Source organism: Nicotiana tabacum, chromosome 3 (genome assembly GCF_000715075.1).
Source record: "Nicotiana tabacum cultivar K326 chromosome 3, ASM71507v2, whole genome shotgun sequence".
In the NCBI taxonomy this organism is placed as follows: Eukaryota; Viridiplantae; Streptophyta; class Magnoliopsida; order Solanales; family Solanaceae; genus Nicotiana; species Nicotiana tabacum.
The window spans coordinates 83,715,026-83,733,262 of NC_134082.1; the positions used below are offsets into that span (position 1 = coordinate 83,715,026).

The 18,237-nt window shown below is 38.7% G+C and overlaps 1 protein-coding gene across 1 annotated transcript; it reads right to left on the reverse strand.

Annotated features, from left to right (window-relative positions):
* Positions 1 to 12,202: 12,202 nt before the first annotated feature.
* On the reverse strand, positions 12,203 to 17,326 carry LOC107791940 (protein FLX-like 2). Its single transcript, XM_016614102.2, has 5 exons — positions 17,163 to 17,326; positions 15,715 to 16,327; positions 14,062 to 14,204; positions 13,861 to 13,961; positions 12,203 to 12,926 (listed from the first exon to the last, which is right to left on the reverse strand). Exons 2-5 carry the CDS (start codon positions 16,305 to 16,307, stop codon positions 12,390 to 12,392), a joined length of 1,374 nt encoding a protein of 457 aa, XP_016469588.1. The 5' UTR covers positions 16,308 to 16,327; positions 17,163 to 17,326; the 3' UTR covers positions 12,203 to 12,389.
* Between the last annotated feature and the right edge of the window lie 911 nt (positions 17,327 to 18,237).

Genomic DNA, 18,237 nt, shown 5'->3' on the forward strand with positions numbered 1-18,237 from the left:
TAGGTCTTCATAATGTAAAAAGAAAAAAGGGGAAAAATACACTAAGGGTGTGTTTGGTATGACGGAAAATGTTTTCCTATTTTTCACTGTTTGGTTGCACAAAATAGTTTTAAAAATATTTTCCTAGATATCACATTTTCCAAAAATTGGAGACTTCTCTAGAAAAAATTATGAAAATATTTTTCAAAACTCCACCTACCCTCACATCTAACCCCAACCCTCTCCAACTTTAATTTTCTGTTGTTTTCGTTTTTCTGCGCGACACACCCACCCACCCGAACCCCGTACCCCCCTCCTCTCCCCCCGCCAATTTTTTTTACTTTTTTTTTTGTATTTTCAATTTTATGTTTTCTATTTTTTCATTTTTCTGCCCGTGAAAAAAAAATATAATTTTTTTTATATTTTCAATTCTGGTTTTTTCATTTTTCAGTTTATAGGTTCGAAATTTTACGAGTTCCAAAGTTATGAGTTTGGAGGTTTATGTGTTTGGAAGTTTGCGGGTTTAGAAATTATAGAGTTTACGGGTTCGAAAGTTTAGCGGTTGAGAAGTTTATGAAATTTGTGGGTTCGGAAGGTTATTGGTTCGAAAGTTTATGGCTTTATGTTTATTGTATCCAAATTATTTATGAATACTCTTGAAAAGTTATTTTCCTTAATTTGCGTACCAAATACCGAAAAATGAGACATTTTCTTGAAAAATATTTTTCACGGAAAAAAAGTTCCATTATACCAAACACACCCTAAAAAGTTAGCTACAATATTAGGTCCTTAACATTGACGGAATAAAAAGAATGTGCCATACACGGTAAGATAGAAAAAGAACTACGATATGAAAAATTTGCTGCAACCAGGTTTCGATCACCCGACCTGCATGAAAGTTTGAACCCGCTTAACCATCTTTCCACAAGATCAACATTGTTCAAGTGGATTCAATTACACATATATCGTTATTTTCCAGAAATCAGTATAAAAATATCAAAAAAAAACTGACAAAACGGGTTCATTTGAACCCTCTTGACCCTACGCGGGTACGCCCGTGCATGACATCTTGAACATAGACATTAGATTGTCTGCTAGCATTTTTTGCAATCCGATACATTTCACACGTAATCATGACATCTTGAACTTTAGATGGTCTCATAGCAATTTTTTGCATGCCCGTACATTTCGCACGTAAGGACTACCATACAACAATAACAACATATCCAGTATATTTTCATACTTGAGGTTTGGGGAGGATAGTGTGTGCGCAGACCTTATCCCTGCCTAGTAAAGGTAGATAGGTTGTTTCAGATAGACCATCGACTTAGAAAAGTAGGGAAGAGAAGAAGAAAAAAAAACAAAGAGAGAGAAAGAAGAAGACAAAGGAAGAAAAGGGGGTAGAAGGGGGGGGGGGGGAGAACATAATGAATAGCACCAAAATAGTAATAACGGAGAATACGGTAATTGGAACAAGCTAAACAATACGGTGTAATATAAATCTGAGAGATATGAGAGTACATGCGTGCTTGATGAGTTTTCAATGTCTTTGCCTTATGCTTCTTATGTTTTGATGATCTAACAAACTTATTGTTAAGAACCAGATAGAGAACCTGACTCACTTGGTACACGTCTCAAATGAATTACTACAAAGAGGAACACAATAGGGACCTGATCTCTTGGTGTTCTCTGATAGAAGTACAAGTCAACAACAGCTGGAATGCAAATGCAAAAAGTGACTGTATGCATACTGTACACGCGACAGTGCAGCATATAGTGCGGCAGTCATTTTTCATTGGGAAGAACCGTGTATCAAGAAGTGACATCACCATTGTGATGTCTTTTGTAGTATAACAACCTGGTGCAAGGCACAAGATTTTTACTCGAGCATTTAGTGATATTCTCTCAAGCAGGAAAGTGTTTATCCAGCATTGAAGTCACAAGTGTGTCAAGAACAAGAAGACAACTCCACTAAAGGATCAGTTTCACAATGAGTCTATGTGTATTCCGTAGTTGAGTTGTAATCTTGTTATTTGTTCTTCATTGTAACTCCTATCTTGATTTCTTAGAAGTTGTGTATTAGGAAACCCAAAAAAATCGTAAACTCTCTGAGTTTATGTTGTGACTAGGTTTAGTCATAAGTTAAAGTCTTTGTAACTAGAGAGTGACAAAGTTGTTTGTGGTAAGAGTATCACAAGTTAGTTAAGTTGAAGTCTTTGTAATAGAGTCATTACAAAGTGACTTGTAATAGTGAGATTACAAGTTAGTGAAGTTGAAAGCCTACACGCGTAGGTCATGGGTTTTCTCCCCTAGAGTGGGATTTTTCCACGTAAAAATCTCATGTCTCTTTTACTTACTGCTTCATAAGTATTCTCAGAAGAAACTCATAGAGGATCAGGTACTCTACTATTTGGTGGACTCATACAACATAGTCTCGGCTTGTGATTCTGCCAAAGAAATATGGGAAGTATTGCAAACCGTATACGAAGGAACTACTCAGGTTAAATAGTCCAAGATTGACATGCTCACCACTGAGTATGAGCTCTTCAGGATGAAGGATGATGAGTCTATACAGGATATGCACACCAGATTCACATCCATCATAAATGAGCTTCATTCACTTGAAGATGTTATTCCCAGAAACAAGCTTGTAAGGAAAATTCTTAGTGTTCTACCTGGCTCTTGGGAAAGTAAGGTAAATGTTATCACTGAAGCTAAAGATCTACAAACTCTAACCATGGATGAGCTGATTGGTAATATAAAGATATACGAAATGAAAAGAAAGAAAGACAGTAAAAGGAGAGAGCCAAAGAAGGAAAAGAACCTGGTACTCAAGGCTGAAAACCGTGACTCAAGTGAAGAAGATTGTGATATGGCCTATCTTACTAAAAGGTTTCAAAAGATGGTTCGAAGGAATGGTGGTATACCAAAGAGGGGCAGTTCAAGTAAGGCAAGGAACAATGATATCTGTCATTGGTGCGGAAAGCCAGGGCATTTTGATCAAAAACTGTCCACTTCTGAAACAAGAGCAATACAAACAAAATCCTGACAAAGCAGCAAAAAAGAACCCAGTTCCAGACAAACGATTCAGTCGAAAAAGTGCAGCTGACAATATTGTGAAGCAAACTCTTGCTGCTTGGGGAGACTCCTCCAGTGAATCAGAAATGGAACCAGATGTAGAAAACAGCTCCATGATGGCAATGGAAACTGAAGCAATGAAATATGACTCATTGTTCACTCTGATGGCTTAGTCTGACGATGATGAAGAGGATGAAAATGATGAGGTAAATTTCAGGGATGTTCAGAAAAATCTGAAATCCTACTCTTCTAAGAAGTTAAGGTCATTAGCAAATGTTCTAATTGATGCATATTATAGCCTTGATAATGATAAGGAAATCCTGACCATAGAACTAGGAGAAGCTGAACAATCTAGAGATGATCTGGTGGTCTGTGTAGTGGATCTAAATAAGACCATAGCTAATCTTGAAAAGGAAAAGGAAGTTTTGAATGAAAAAATAAATAGTGTAGAAAATGAGAGAGATGACCTTATGGTAGTGGTAGTTGATTTGAAGTAAACCATAGAGGGTCATAGCAATGAGAAACACACTTTAGAAGAGAAAATTGTAGCTACTAAGCAAGAGCGGGATGACTTTTTGGTAATAATCACTAACCTAAAAGAATCCATTAAGGGACTCAATTTAGAACATAGGACTGTGAGTCTTGGGAAAGGGAAGGAAGTAGATAGTGAGACGCACATCAAGCTTGAGAAGGAATTAAATAATGTGAAAACTAGTCTAAATGGTGAACTTGAGAAAAATAGGCAACTTCAAGCTGAATTCGAGAAAGTAAAAATCGATCTTGAGAAATCTCTGAAGTGGACCTGGTCCTCAGATGATGTCACTGCCATGTACTTCAACAATAGTGGAAACAGGTAGGGAATCGGGTTTCAAAAGGAGAAAACTCTCTACAACTCTCACAACAAGTACGTCTATATTCCTGATAACTGGCTGTGTACCCACTGTGGGAACAATGGGTAGTCCAAAGAAAACTGCCAGGCGAGGGTTCAATCTATTCAGAAAAATAAAGTGTTTACTGAAAAAGTGACTACTAAAGAGGGACCAGGTACCGCTCATAAGAAACGAATATTGCCTGCATGGACTAGAAAAGCCCTCATCCATCCCCTTTTCTCATAACAAGGGACCCAAACTAGTTTGGGTTCCTAAATCTAACCCATGATTTATATGTGCAGGGAACAGTAAGAAGAAGTGGACTGCAATGGTTCACGAACAGTGGATGCTAAAAACTCCATGGACGGTCTCTTATTAAAACCTTGTAGAAAAGAGAATGTATCCTGTATATGTATAATAAAAAAGGAAAAGGAAAGGGGGTACATTATCAGTGTTGAAAAGATGGAAAGTCTATGTCACACTCAATTGAGAACGTGTGCCATGAGAGCTGCCTGAAGCACAGTCTCTTGAGTGTGTCTCAAATCTGTATTAAAGGGAGCAAAATAGAGTTCTTATAAAAAATGCGCACAGTGACCAATCTGGTAACTGGTGAAGTGGGCGCAGTCGCCAAAAGAACAAGAACATCTACTTCGCTGACCTTAAATCCCTACAAACTAGTGATATGAGCTGCTTAAAGGCTGTTGACAATGATGCTAAACCTTTAGCATAAAGGATTGGAGCACTCAAGGCTCTCACTTCTAAATAAATTGACTCAGAAGAACCTAGTTCGTGGGCTGCAAAATTCAAGATCCACCTGGACACTACTTGTTAGAGGAAAGGAAGAGATTTTTAAAGTGCGTGTGACACTTTTCAGGAAGATCCAAGTGGAGACGGAACTGAAGGAAGTACGTATCGGATCTGACCACAGGATAGAAAATGTCAATGCCAAGATTTGATGAGTCTTGCAATGGAGATGGGATCACTCACAACTTCTCAGCACCAAGGACTCCACAGCTAAATGTTGTTGAAAGGAAGATCAAAACTCTAGAAGACATGGAATGGATAATGCTCATTGACAAAAGGAATCATCAAAAATTTCTGGGCAGAAGCAATAATCGAGGCTTGCTACTTGGTGAACATATGTATAATCAGGTCCCTCCTTAAACAAAACCTCCGTTGAGTTGATCAATGGAAGAAAACCAAAGATAACTCATCTGAGAACCTTTGGATGCAAATACCATTTTGTCAACAATGAGAAGGACCATCTCGGGAAGTTTAATGTAAGAAGAAACCATTATGAGATACTTCCCTCAAAGCAAAGCCTACAAAGTCTACAACAAAAGGGCACACTGTATGGAAGAAAGTGCTCATGTGATACTCAACAAGACACCCTCATCTAACAACAGAAGGAACAATGATGATCAAGACGATGAACTACTTTTGGTCCTTGAGAAATATCTGATGTTTCAATTGGGAAAGTTGATATGATGAGTTAGATGAAAGAGACAGGTGAAGACAATGTAATATCCTCTTCCACTTCGCACGAGGAACCTGGTACTTCATTTACTACCATTTAAGCTGAAGAAACTGTTGGAGATGCAGTGCAAGGTATTTCACAAGTAGCAGAACAAGGAGTGCATGGAAATCTACTTAATTTACCCAATTTCTCCACTGATCAAACTTCAGTCCCCACTTGGAAACACAAAAGCTCCCATCTACTTGATAACACAATCACTCCCCTTCATTCTAGATCTAGAAAAGAATCAAAATCCAAAAAATAAATCCCTAGCCAATTCTGTACTATTCCAAACAGAACCCAAAATCAAATCCGAAGGGATCTTACTCGAAGGCTGCCAAAAGAAGTTTGAGATACCTTAAGGGAACACAGGACATGGTCCTGTATTACCCATCAGGTGAAAGTTTTAATCTCATTAGGTATGTTGATGCTAACTATGCGTCATCTTGTGGACAGGAAAAGAACTTCTGGAATGGTTCACTTGCCAGGATCATGTCTTATCTCTTGGGGCACAAGGAAGCAAAACTCGGTGTCTCTTTCTATAGTTGAAGTAGAATACGTAGCGGCAACATCCTGTTGTGCTCAACTCCTATGAATTAAGCAGCAACTGGAGGATTTTGGGGCATTTACTGATGGTGTGCCTCTTCTATGAGACAACACCAGTGCACTCAACTTGGTCAAGAATCTTGCTCAAAACAAAAGGACCAAGCACATGACGTGAGGCATCATTTTCTGAGGGACAATGTGGAGAAAGGGTTAATATGTATAAAGTTTTGGAGCACAGAAGACCAAATTCCAGATATCTTCACCAAACCTTTGAATATGGAACATTTTGGAAGAAACAAGGTAAAGTTATGGTTATTAAAGTCTAATAGAGAACCTGATTCTCTATCAATTGGCTATGAAAATCACCTTCAGATAAAATTAGCTAAAGTGTTTTCTGGTCAAGCCTAACTCACATCGATACTGTTGCAGGTAAACACGCATGACGATCATAGAAGCCAAAGGTACAATTATGAACTGCAAAAGAGAGCTGCTAAAATCTTTTTCAAAAACTGTTCGGGCATCAGGTTTCTGTACCACAGGTCAGTAGTAATGTGTTGTTTGCATGCGTTCTCAAAAAAGAGTTAACAAAATTAATTCAACTACCATATTATCCAACTTTTCAAAATCTGCATGTCATGTCTTGTCTTTCAAATCCCTTTATCCCTTCAGCACAATAACGTTTTCCCACAAAGCTGCCCCCGTTTTCAGGACTGTTCAGAACACGTTTCTCTCTCTTCTCATCATTAGCCCTTCTTCCCATAAAACTCCTTTTCTCTATCATAGCAAGTCATGAACCTTCATCTCTTTTGTATCTCTGTGATCCTCTCTTCATCTATTTGTCACTCAACTTCCCTGTCAAATCCTCCTATAATGGCAATCGAACAATTGCTTCCTTCTCCCACCATCAACACCACTCCCACTTCCCTATCATCCTTAAAGTCATCTCCAGAAATTCACTCTTCCACTCTTTCTAATACTACTGCACCAACACCTAGTTCCTCCTCATTTTCTATTATTTTTCCTTTTCTGTCAAACTCTGTATCCTTTCCATGTGTTGAGAACCCTATGTCTCCTCATTCCTCTGATACCACCAAAGAATACTCATAAAGGGTCACCTCTCAGGTGTCAGAGGTCTCTGAGGATGATCCTGATCAGTATCTGAACTCCTCCCTTTTGGACTCAGTGGCTCTCACAGAGTCACCAGAAAAGGAAGCAACGCACAATATCATGGCTATCGCTGCTGAAAGTCTGTTAAATAAAAGAACCTATCTCCTGTCTAAGTATCAGGGGGAAGAAACTCCATTCCTACGCGATGAAAGAACCATGGTACTCTTGGAGTCTCCAATCCATGAAAATGTCCCAGAAAAACCTACTGGAGGAACTGATTCTCTTCCAGATAAATCCACTTTTGAACCTCTTGATTATCCTAAATCCTTAGAATCCTCTCCCAAGTCATCCCCTATTAGGTTGCAGCAGAAAGAGGGGTTCGAGTCTATATTGCAGAAAAGTAGGAGGAATGTCAAGACAAGGAAGAAGAGGTTGATGAATCAAAGGAAATTTGTTACTGACAAGAGCATTCCAGTAGGTGAGGTTGACAAAGATGCTCCAAAGGAACCCGGTTCCTTAGTAAAACAATCTATAAAAACCTAGAAGTCTGTGGATGAAGCTTCCGATGAAGCTATTGAGAAACAAAGTGGAGCATCCGTGAAGGGCAACAATAAGTCTAAGAAGAGTCTAGTTGAGCAAGCTATGTCTAAAGATGATACTGTGGGGCTAATAAGTTAGAAAAGAAGTCTGTTGAATGATCTAGAAAACGAAAATGGGAAATTGTATGGGAACCTGGTTCTCTGAAGACCATGCCTAGTGACAGTGGTCTTTGGCAGGAGAGATTAAGAACTTAGAAAGTCTTGGGGTCGTATGTTGATCCAGCAATTTCAGAGATGGTTGGTATGAGGCAAATTCGGGAGATAGTGGAATTTCAGCAATGAGAGCACTTGTTTCAGGGGAGCATGCCTTTGGTGTACGAAGATGCAGTACGAAATTTCTATGCATCTCTCTTCACTGTTGAGGGGGATCACATCTGTGTGCTAGTAAATGGAGTAGACATTGTACTTGATGCTTCAGCATTGGGGAAGGTTCTCCAAATTCCATGTGAAGGAATGTCCTCGGTCAAAGGCGTCTCTAGTGTCAACTTTTGGAGAGCTATCATGAAAGAGCAAGCTATTCAGCAGGGGGAACATGTGCATAAGAAGGTATTACTTCCTGAGTATCAGCTTCTCTTTGAACTGGTCAATAAGGTGCTCTTACCTCGTTCTGAGAGGCGATCTATTGCTACAAAATTTGACATGGTCTTAATGGAGGCTCTTGATGAGTTTGTCCCAATCAATCTGCCAACAATCATGATAGATCATATGCAAAAGGTGGCAAACTTTAAAGGTGGGAATCATGGGCTACCATATGGCTTTCTCCTCACTCAAGTTTTTAAATTTTACAAGGCCCCCTTGGGTAATCCCAGAGTGGGCACACGCAAGCAAACCTTCTCTAAAACCACTCTAGAAAAATGTGAGTGCGTAGAAAGGGTTGGTGGAAACATCTCGACTATTTCTCAGCTGATCAATGCTCAAAATGCAACTTTTGAAGAGATTAGAAGGTTAAGGGCTCAGAATGCCATACTAGAAACTCAGCTCAGTCAAGTAGTTAAAGGAACCAGTTCCGTTAATGAATAAGTTGTCTGCCTAACAAAGGAAAATGATAAGCTTCGCGCAAAACTGCTTGAATATCAGCTGTCTGCAAATGCCCGACTGGACCTGGTTCTCAAAACCCTTGTTGCTTCTCTTTCCTAAGTCTTCATCTTCTAGTGCCTTTTAGATACCCCCCAGTGACCAGTGTCTTCTATTATGATGTTTTGTGGCTGTTGTTTCTATTTTTGTTTGCCTTTATTTTTTGCTGATGGTATGCTGGATTTCACCATTACTGCTCCTGTTTTGATCAGTCCATTGTTAATATCATTGAAACAGCTCCTTTTTTTGCATGTACAATGTTGTTTTCCTTTGGCTTCTCTTTTCTGTCATGTTGTGTGCACATATGTGGCATGAGTTGGCTCTGTTAGACTTCTTTATGCTGTTTGCCTGCTTGTGTATTTTTAATGATGCCAAAAAGGAAAAGATAGATAATAGTATATAGTATTAAACGGAGGATCAAAAGCAAAAGGTCAGGGGGAACTTGTAAAAAATTGATGCAAAAACAGGGAATATGATTAAGGGGGAATCAAAAGCAAAAAGTCATGGGGAATTTATGAAGTTTCTGGTACCTCACCTGGTTATTTCTGCTCTAAACAAATACTATCAATGTCTAAGTTTGTCATCATCAGAAAGGAGGAAATTGATGGGTTTTCAATGTCTTTGCCTTATGCTTTTTATGTTTTGATGATCTAACAAACTTATTGTTAAGAACCAGATAGAGAACTTGACTCACTTGGTACACATCTCAAATGAATTACTACAAAAGAGGAACACATCAGGGACCTGATCCCTTGGTGTTTTCTGACAGAAGTACAAGTCAACAACAGCTGGAACACAAATGCAGAAAGTGACTGTCTGCATACTGTACACGCGACAGTGCAGCAGATAGTGCGGCAAACACTTCTTATTGGGAAGAAGCGTGTATCAAGAAGTGACATCACCATTGTGATGTCTTTTGTAGTATAACAACCTGGTGCAAGACACAAGATTTTTACTTGAGCATTTAGTGATATTCTCTCAAGCAGAAAAGTGTTCATCCAGCATTGAAGTCACAAGTGTGTCAAGAACAAGAAGACAACTCCACTAAAGAATCAGTTTCACAATGAGTCTATGTGTATCCGTAGTTGAGTTGTAATCTTGTTATTTGTTCTTTATTGTAACTCATATCTTGCTTTCTTAGAAGCTGTATTTTAGGAAATCCAAAAAATTTGTAAACTCTCCGAGTTTATGTTGTGACTAGGTTTAGTCATAAGTTAACTAGAGAATGACAAAATGGCTTGTGGTAAGAGTATCACAACTTAGTTAAGTTGAAGTCTTTGTAATAGAGTCATTGCAAAGTGGCTTGTAATAGTGAGATTACAAGTTAATGAAGTTGAAAGCCTACAAGTGTAGGTCGTGGTTTTTGTCCCCTTGAGTGGAATTTTTCCACGTAAAAATCCCGTATCTCTTTTACTTATTGCTTCATAAGTATTCTCAGCAGAAACTCATAGAGGATCTGGTACTCTACTGTTTGGCGGACTCATACAAACTAACAATGCTACTAGTACTACTGGTAAGAAAGGGGAAAACTCTCAACTACCTGCTAACCTTCTACCCTAATCCTCGACACCCACGCCCTTCTATCTATAGGCACGTTCTCAGTGACCTGAACCCGCGCCATGTCCTGCATTATCACTTCTCCCCAATATTTGTTAGGTCTACCTCGACCTCTTCTCAAACCTTCCATGTGAACCTCTCACATCTCCTAATAGGAGCATCAACGCATATCCTCTTAACATGCCCGAACCATCTCAGCCTCGACTTCCGCATCTTGTCCTCCACGGAGGCCACTCCCACTTTGTCTCGAATAACCTCATTCCTAATCTTATCCCTCCTGGTACACCCACACATCCATCTCAACATTTTCATTTCTACTACTTTCATCTTCTGCACATGGGAGCTCTTGACTGGACAACACTCCGCCCCATATAGCAGGGTAGGTCGAACCACCACTCTGTAAAATTTACCCTTAAGACATCCTCGTCGATCTTCTGTTACCTTGTATAATAGATCCGAGATACTTGAAACTACTTCTTTCGGGGATGGCTTGAGTCTCAAGCTTCATATCCACGTCATCTTCAAGGGTCCCGCCACTGAATTTGCACTCCAAGCACTCTGTTTTGGTCCTGCTCAACTTGAAACCTTTAGACTCCAAGGTCTGTCTCCATATCTCCAACCTCGTGTTGACCCCGCCTCGAGTCTCGTCTATCAACACTATATCATCTACAAACAACATGCACCAAGGAACCTCTCCTTAGATGCGCCGCGTCAGCATGTCCATCGCCAAGGCAAATAGGAACGGCTAAGAGCCAATGATCAAGGTATTTTGGCTTAGTTTGGGAAAATCTTATCACGTCTTTAAAAAAAAAGTTAAATTTTGGCTTAGAGTGACCTTAAATTATACACTAGAAATTTTCTTTAGAAAAATGAGCCTGAAAGGAAAATTGAAAACTACGTTTAATGTCTTAAATTAAATATTTATATGCAAGAAAACAAACTATAGAGCAACATTCTATAGAGGAGAAATGCTTGTATGTTAATATCTATTATTAGATTCTTCAAATTGTTAATTTTATTAAACTATTCTCAAAGCAATTTTTTATCATTATGACATCATTGAAATGTAAAGGATGGTCGCAACTCGCAACGAACGTTTACATGTACAATCAAACCTATCTATAACAATCTCATTTGTTCCGATATTTTTTGGCTGCTATAGTAAGGTGCTGCTATAAAGAAAATATATTATAACATAACATAAATATTTGTTCCAAAAAAATTTGGCTTCTATAGTGAATGATTATTATATAGAGATGCTACTGTATCTGTAACAATTTTCTCTAACCAAAACATTCTCCAACAAAAGTAACAAATGCTAACACTACTGCCAATCCGTAGCTGGAAAATTCACTATAATCCCTACTGGTACAGTTTTTCAAGCGTTTTTAAATTCAACTATTTCTCAAGACTAGCAACTAGAGAAATCCAATGTCAATTGTATTAATCTTCCATAGGCAGAACCCGATGCGGTTCACTTCTGAATACCTTATCATGCCTAAGAAAATGTACTAGGCAAATTCAAAGATGATTCAGGAAGAGCTTCCCTTTTTAAATGCAGAATTGTTGAGGCTCGTCACCCGCTTCTACGAACCTTTGGGTGGCAAGTAAACCGACCTCAATTACATGGTACTTGCAAAGGTGGAATCAGGATTTGAAGTTTATGGGTTCCGGAATCTAATTTGTTTAAGTTACTGGGTTCTAAATTGATAAATATACATATTCCATGAATTTCTTAAGACAAATACATAGTTGGGACAAAACTATTGGGTTCGACCGAACCCGTAGGTCGTGTTCTAGCTCCGCCCCCGGGCACTTGACAGTATTTCCAGGCAGATACATATGCGAGATATGAACTCTTAGAGACTCCTAAAAGAAACATCAATTATGGTTAACTTAATCAATAAGGCTCATCTACAAGCAAGATTTCCTTCTTTTACATTGACCAGCCTCAAGTCACATGATGCAGTAAATAGATCTCTAGGGAGGCTGCAAATAGTAAATTGAAGTAAATGCTCAAGATAATAATATTCCTCATTAAATAACACAAAACTAGAACTGAAATCATCTACGTGCTGGATTTCCACCTTGAGCTGCTGCATCATATCCAGGACCAGCATGACCCGGTGGAGTAGATGAACCGTGAGGGTTATTACTCGTAGGTGCTACCTGTCCTTGAGTTGCAACACCTCCTTTATTCAATGCATCATAGTTAGAGGCCTTGGCAGGATCATAACTGGCTCCCCTTTGCACATCATAGCCTGATCCTCTCTGCGCACTATAAACAGGTGCCCCATATCCATCATAGCCAGGTCCTCCATAAGCTTCATAACCTGCTGCCCTCTGAGCATCATATCCAGGTCCCTTCATTGTATCATGTCCGTGCCCCCTCTGAGCTTCATAAGCTGCTAAAGCGGATCCTCTCTGTGCATCATAGCCGGGACCAGTTGATACCATTCCCCGTTGTGCATCATAACCAGGCATATTTGATGAATCATAAGGAGGCCTGTTCGACGGAGGTACAGACTGAGCTCCAACATGCGGAGATGTAACCACAGCAACTCCTCCAACATTGGTCGCTGTTGGAAGGGGGCCTCTGCCCTGCCAAGTAGAAGGAAGAGATAAGATTGACATTTGGCACTCACAAATACTAATAAAGGAGAACATTCATTTAATCCAAAATTTGGTCAGGAAACAGTTTTGGTAAAAAAACAAGACTTCAATCCCTTTATAATATTGAATAGCAGACTTCAATTCCTCTTATCCGCTCTGAAGTTCAAGAGTCTATTGGACTTCAAATAATTGAACCATACACCTCTACTCAGCAAAATAAGTCGGGCGATAGAATGAATACAATAGCATGTTTCGAGTAACACCATTTTGTTAAGAGGTAGTAACACCATTTTGCAATGAGTTTTGCAGCGATTTAGCTTAAACTTTTTAAAAGCTTAACATGATTTCAAGAAACGCCAGAGTGCTTTCTATGGAAATGTTCCTTTTTAACTTTACATCCATGCAATTCAGATGGCTCACCTGAACCAAAGTTGATAAGGAAATATAAATATTCAAACGGAAAAAGGAAGTCCAAATCTAAAATATCCATGAGTGATGAATCGATAGTGATATTCATGCACTTACCAGAAAGAGTTGCTAATGTTAGAGGAACAAGTTCACCCTGGATTTAAGAGTCAAAATCTAAGTAGGTAAACTAATTATTAAAAGTTTCACTTCACAGCTTTATTTCCCTTGTTTTTATTTTCTCCCCTGTTCTCCCATTTTTTGTCTCTTCAACGAATATTTTTGCTCAAAAAGAGAACACAAAGATTAGATACATTATTTTTTGATAAGGCACAAAGATTACATACGTAGTACTAATTTCTACCAGCTCAATTCTGATGATCATAATCTAGAGAACTCTGGAGTACTTGAAGCATAAAGATAGCATTTAAAACTACATAACAACTTTTCAACTTCATCAATTTGAGAAGAATCATTGTAGAACCAACTAATACATGAGCAATGACAGATTTAAAACCTGATAAATTCCATAGCCCTCTCCATAGATGTTTTGTCCAATAGCATAATTGTTAGCGGCATCATTCTCATTATATCCAGTAGCACCACCATATGGCCCACCTGCATATATGTTACCATAAATGTTAAGTTTTCAGCAACTACTACGTCCAGTATAGTTACCAAAACAAAAGAGAGAGAAATGGTTAAGCAGATGTGATACCCGTTCGTCTCTCAGAGTTAGAAGTGTTTAACTCTGCCCTAAGCTTTTCCACTTCTCTGGACATAGTCATGTAGTTCTTCTCCATCACTTGAAGAGATTCAAGATGATCACTGTACAATTTCCTCTCATACTCATAGGTACTCCTGTCAACCGAATTACAGAATATCAGACATCTTTCGATCAAACAAGAAGTTAGCATTCATTGAAAAGCATTACCAAACATTATTTCCCCTTGCCTCTCCAATGCTTGCACATGACAAGCTATGTGTCCGACATCCTTGAAGTGTCTCCTAAATAATTTAACCTCATATACCTAATATAAATCTAAAATGAACTAGCCCAGACACTGAGTTAAATCTTTTACATCAAATTGTTGTGGCGACTACTACAGTGAGATATCCAATTGATTCTGTACAAATACTCGCCCCATCATGATTTGTTTGTTTCACATTTTTCAACAGGAACAACTCTGTTCTAATTTAGTGGAGGGAATCTGATCCATGATTATGAAGTGACTAATAATTGCTCAGATTAGCTTTGGTCCTGAAAATAGAAGGTGAAATACTAGGAAGTCATATCACAATGGGCTGGATGGGTGGGGGTGAATGGGGGGGTGGGGGGAGAGAGAGAGAGAGAGAGAGCACAATTTCCTTTGGTAAATACTGTTTTATGGAAGGCCTTGTCAATTTTCTTCCATTCAATAGCTTTTACAAATACTGTCTTAAAACCCATCATAAAATTTTTAGTTTGCCATGGGTAAGAATATTCCAACACTCAAATCTAATAGAACAAAAAAGACATCTTTGACTTGAATCAATGTACTGTTTAACGTCCCCAATTGGGGGAGCAGTACTTTCTTAAGAGCAGCTTATATAGGAAAGTTAATGAGTTCAACTTTGGGGTTAGGACAATTTGATTAAGCCACAACAGAAATCTAATCCTTTAAATGGTCAGCGGTTTTCAAGGACCCAAAATTTTCAGTACATGAAGCCTAAAAAATTTTATAGGTCCAAACATTCTTTATTAGACCCCATTCTATGGGGAGATGAAGCATGAAATTCTCATCTTCCTTTTTAATTCAAGTTTACCAAATCTTCCAAAAAAGTTCAGTGATCTTATGATTCTTGATATCCAAAGATAGTATCATTGAAACTAAAATCTACAAATGCGCTGACGGGAATGCCTAATTTTGCTACACAAGGTTTTCAACCCATGCTGGCCAAATACTGCTTTTCTTTCCTTAAGTCTTGCTAGCTTTCCCAAAAGAAAACCTTTTGCTTCTGGCCAAGGCTGATGCATATATAAGTTCACAACTTATAGATAAAAATTTAGATGTTTTATAATTTTGAAAGTCCCTAAAGTCAACCTGCATATTAATTGGAAGTTCATTATGCTTAAAGGATATTTAAGCCCAAAAGGAAGTCACAGTCTCATTGAGGATTACTCTTGAAACAGACATATATACAACTATTTCTGTTATCTAATTTTGGAGGAAGTAACCAATGTGTACACTAAAAGGTTTCTGAAGGATAGTGTGCTATGGATGTACCTTAGCAAAAAGGGTAACTTTTCCTTCCAGGATCTGGGCATTCATTGCAGGTCTAATTACGTCAGTTGTTAGCTTGTAAAAAGAGACAGTTATCAAATAATTACCGGCACTGTTGATACTCCTTTTTTAGGGTCTCCATCTCAGTCAACAAAGGAGGAATCTGTTGCACATCAGTGTGAGCCCTTTGAAGATCCTGAGTCAGCAGTTGCACTTTAGTAACAAGTTCCTGCCTTGCTGCAAACAAAGCGCGAGCTTCACCTTGTGCTTGAGGCAATTCCGTTTTGATAGGTTCAGCAGCTTGAAGTTCAGCCTCTATCCTGGCAATTTTATCCTTAAGGCCTCTAGTCTCTTGTTCCCTGTTAGACTTGACTGCTTCTATCTGAACATGCAACATTTGCAGGTCATGTTGTGCAGCAGCCAGTTCTCGCCTCAAAGTTCCATGGGTGGCAGCAAACCTCTGGTTTTCTGTGGTAAGTTTTTGCATTTCAAGATGCTGGCCAGCAATCTTCTGTTCCAAAATTTCTGGAGGAGGTAGCCTGTCAAAAGGAGGGAAATCACCTGGTGGTGGGTTTCGTATAGGAGGACCATAAGGATCAGGGTTGCGTAGAGGAGGACCATAAGGATCAGGATGCACCAAGCCAGGGCCAGGAGGTGGCCGCCGAAGGTTGGGAGGTGGCCCTCGACCTTTGCTTCCCATTGAGAGATTGTAGGAGGAACCTGTAAACAAGATGTACAATTACAAAACATATAATAGGCATCCAAAAGAGTACAAAATTTTAGTACATTCTATCAAATAAAATCAAGGAAGATAAGACTTGTTTGAGAGGATATATCGCATATGATAGAATGCAGGAAAAGAGTAGCATTGCCACATGGTGTCAAAAGAAAAAAGAAGTTGGAGCACTTGGAATGGACAGATCCTCTGGGGAATTGACACTGTATTTGTTCCTTATAGCAAGTAGCTTACCCCTCCATTTACCATCCAGTTAGCAAATCCAAAAACTCAGAAACCCAAATCTCCCAGCAGTAACATGCTACATCCCCTTCACTTCAAGAGGCCAAGCAGACAATTCTCTAGAAACAAACTATTACCTTCCTGTGACTTGAGAAATAATGCCCACAAAATCATATGCAGCTTTGGTTCCTTAAAACAGATCCCTTTCCTATTTCCAGAGAAAATTTTCTGAATTACCAGTTCTATACCTCCAATTTTCATGGTATTAGTTGAAGATAATTAGTTCAACAGCAACATACAACATCCCAAACGGTCCAGTTGATATTTATTCATCCTACAGCTCTTTCAAGACCCGAAAGACAGAAACTTTGCCCGTATTTACTCCAAAAAAAAAACTGAGTTTCATGCTTTCCAGATATACAAAAAAAAAATCAACCTTGGTAGTCAATAAATCAATCAATTACACCTCAATCTTAAACTAATCATGTCCGCTATATAAGCCCTCTATATTATTCCGCTCTATTTGAGCTCGTTTCATTAATCTATGGTTTCAAAAGAAAAGGATTAATTTAAGTGACAAGGAGGGAAGGAACTAACCTAATTACGAAAATAACAAACAGAGCTCAAACCCTCGTTGGCAGTCGATAAGCCCACTGCGGTGCCAAGGCTCGAAGCCTTTATGGGAAATCCGAATTTGAGCTGAAATTCTCAGTGCGTCTCCGTTCGACGGAGAAGAAATTAGGGGTTTATATTTTTGGTCTGAAGTTTGTAATAATCCACACACCTCCTTCTAGTTTTAGAAATTACAAAACGTGCTTTTCTCCCCCTTCTTGCAGTTGCCGGTCAATTGGGCCGACCGATACCCGACCCGACCCAAAAATTTTGAACGGCAAATTAGGTCCATGTCAGCCCAGTTGAGAATCTGAAAGGGTTAGCGGGTGAAGTACATAAATAGTCCTCAAAGTAGATGATTTTAGATTTTTGTCCTCGCGAGTTCCCTGGATAGAACTTCAAATTTAACAAGTGTTGATCATCGCTTACCCCATGAACAATACTTTTAACTTTTGGCCTTGAAGGTCTGCCCATAAGGCAAGCATGGATAAAAAATTAAAGATCACTCCAAATATCATATTTATGTAATTTTTTGTAGTGGGTCCAACCAACTAAAGAATTAAGAGGCCCGATCATGATCCAAATTTTGCACCTCCGCTAAAATCAACATCATCCAAAATATCCACAATAATAATTTGATATCAAAAATGAATTTTTACATAGAAAATTATCTGAGAAAATTCATATAAAATTTCAACGACGGTGTGTGTTGAACTAAGAGCTATTGACAATTGTGTACAACTAATTAAATGTAATAAGTTAGTGGTGTGGTTAGTCGATAGTTAGGAGTTAAACAATAGGGAGTTAGGCGGTTAAGTAGTTGAGTAGTATAAATGTACAATAGCTTTCCTTTTTCCAATTATGCAGTTATATAGTAACAAGAGCACAATTACTCATCTGCTTTCCTCTGCTTCTTCTCAGCTTTCATCACCATAGCTAGGAGTAGAATCTAGAGTTCATCATGGTATTAGAGCTTGAGTTAACGATCTACATCACTCGATTTCAGCTCTAGATTCATCATCCTCAATTTTCTTTGTTACTCACTCATTCGAACTGAGCA

Bases quoted from the DNA above. Each gene is read 5' to 3' on its own strand.
- LOC107791940 (XM_016614102.2), bottom strand. From the start codon at position 16,307: ATGGGAAGCAAAGGTCGAGGGCCACCTCCCAACCTTCGGCGGCCACCT. The intron at 14,205-15,714 runs GTAATTATTTGA...TTCGGTTGACAG, and splicing joins AAGGAGTATCAACAGTGCCG to GAGTACCTATGAGTATGAGA. The intron at 13,962-14,061 runs GTATCACATCTG...ACATATATGCAG, and splicing joins TAACTCTGAGAGACGAACGG to GTGGGCCATATGGTGGTGCT.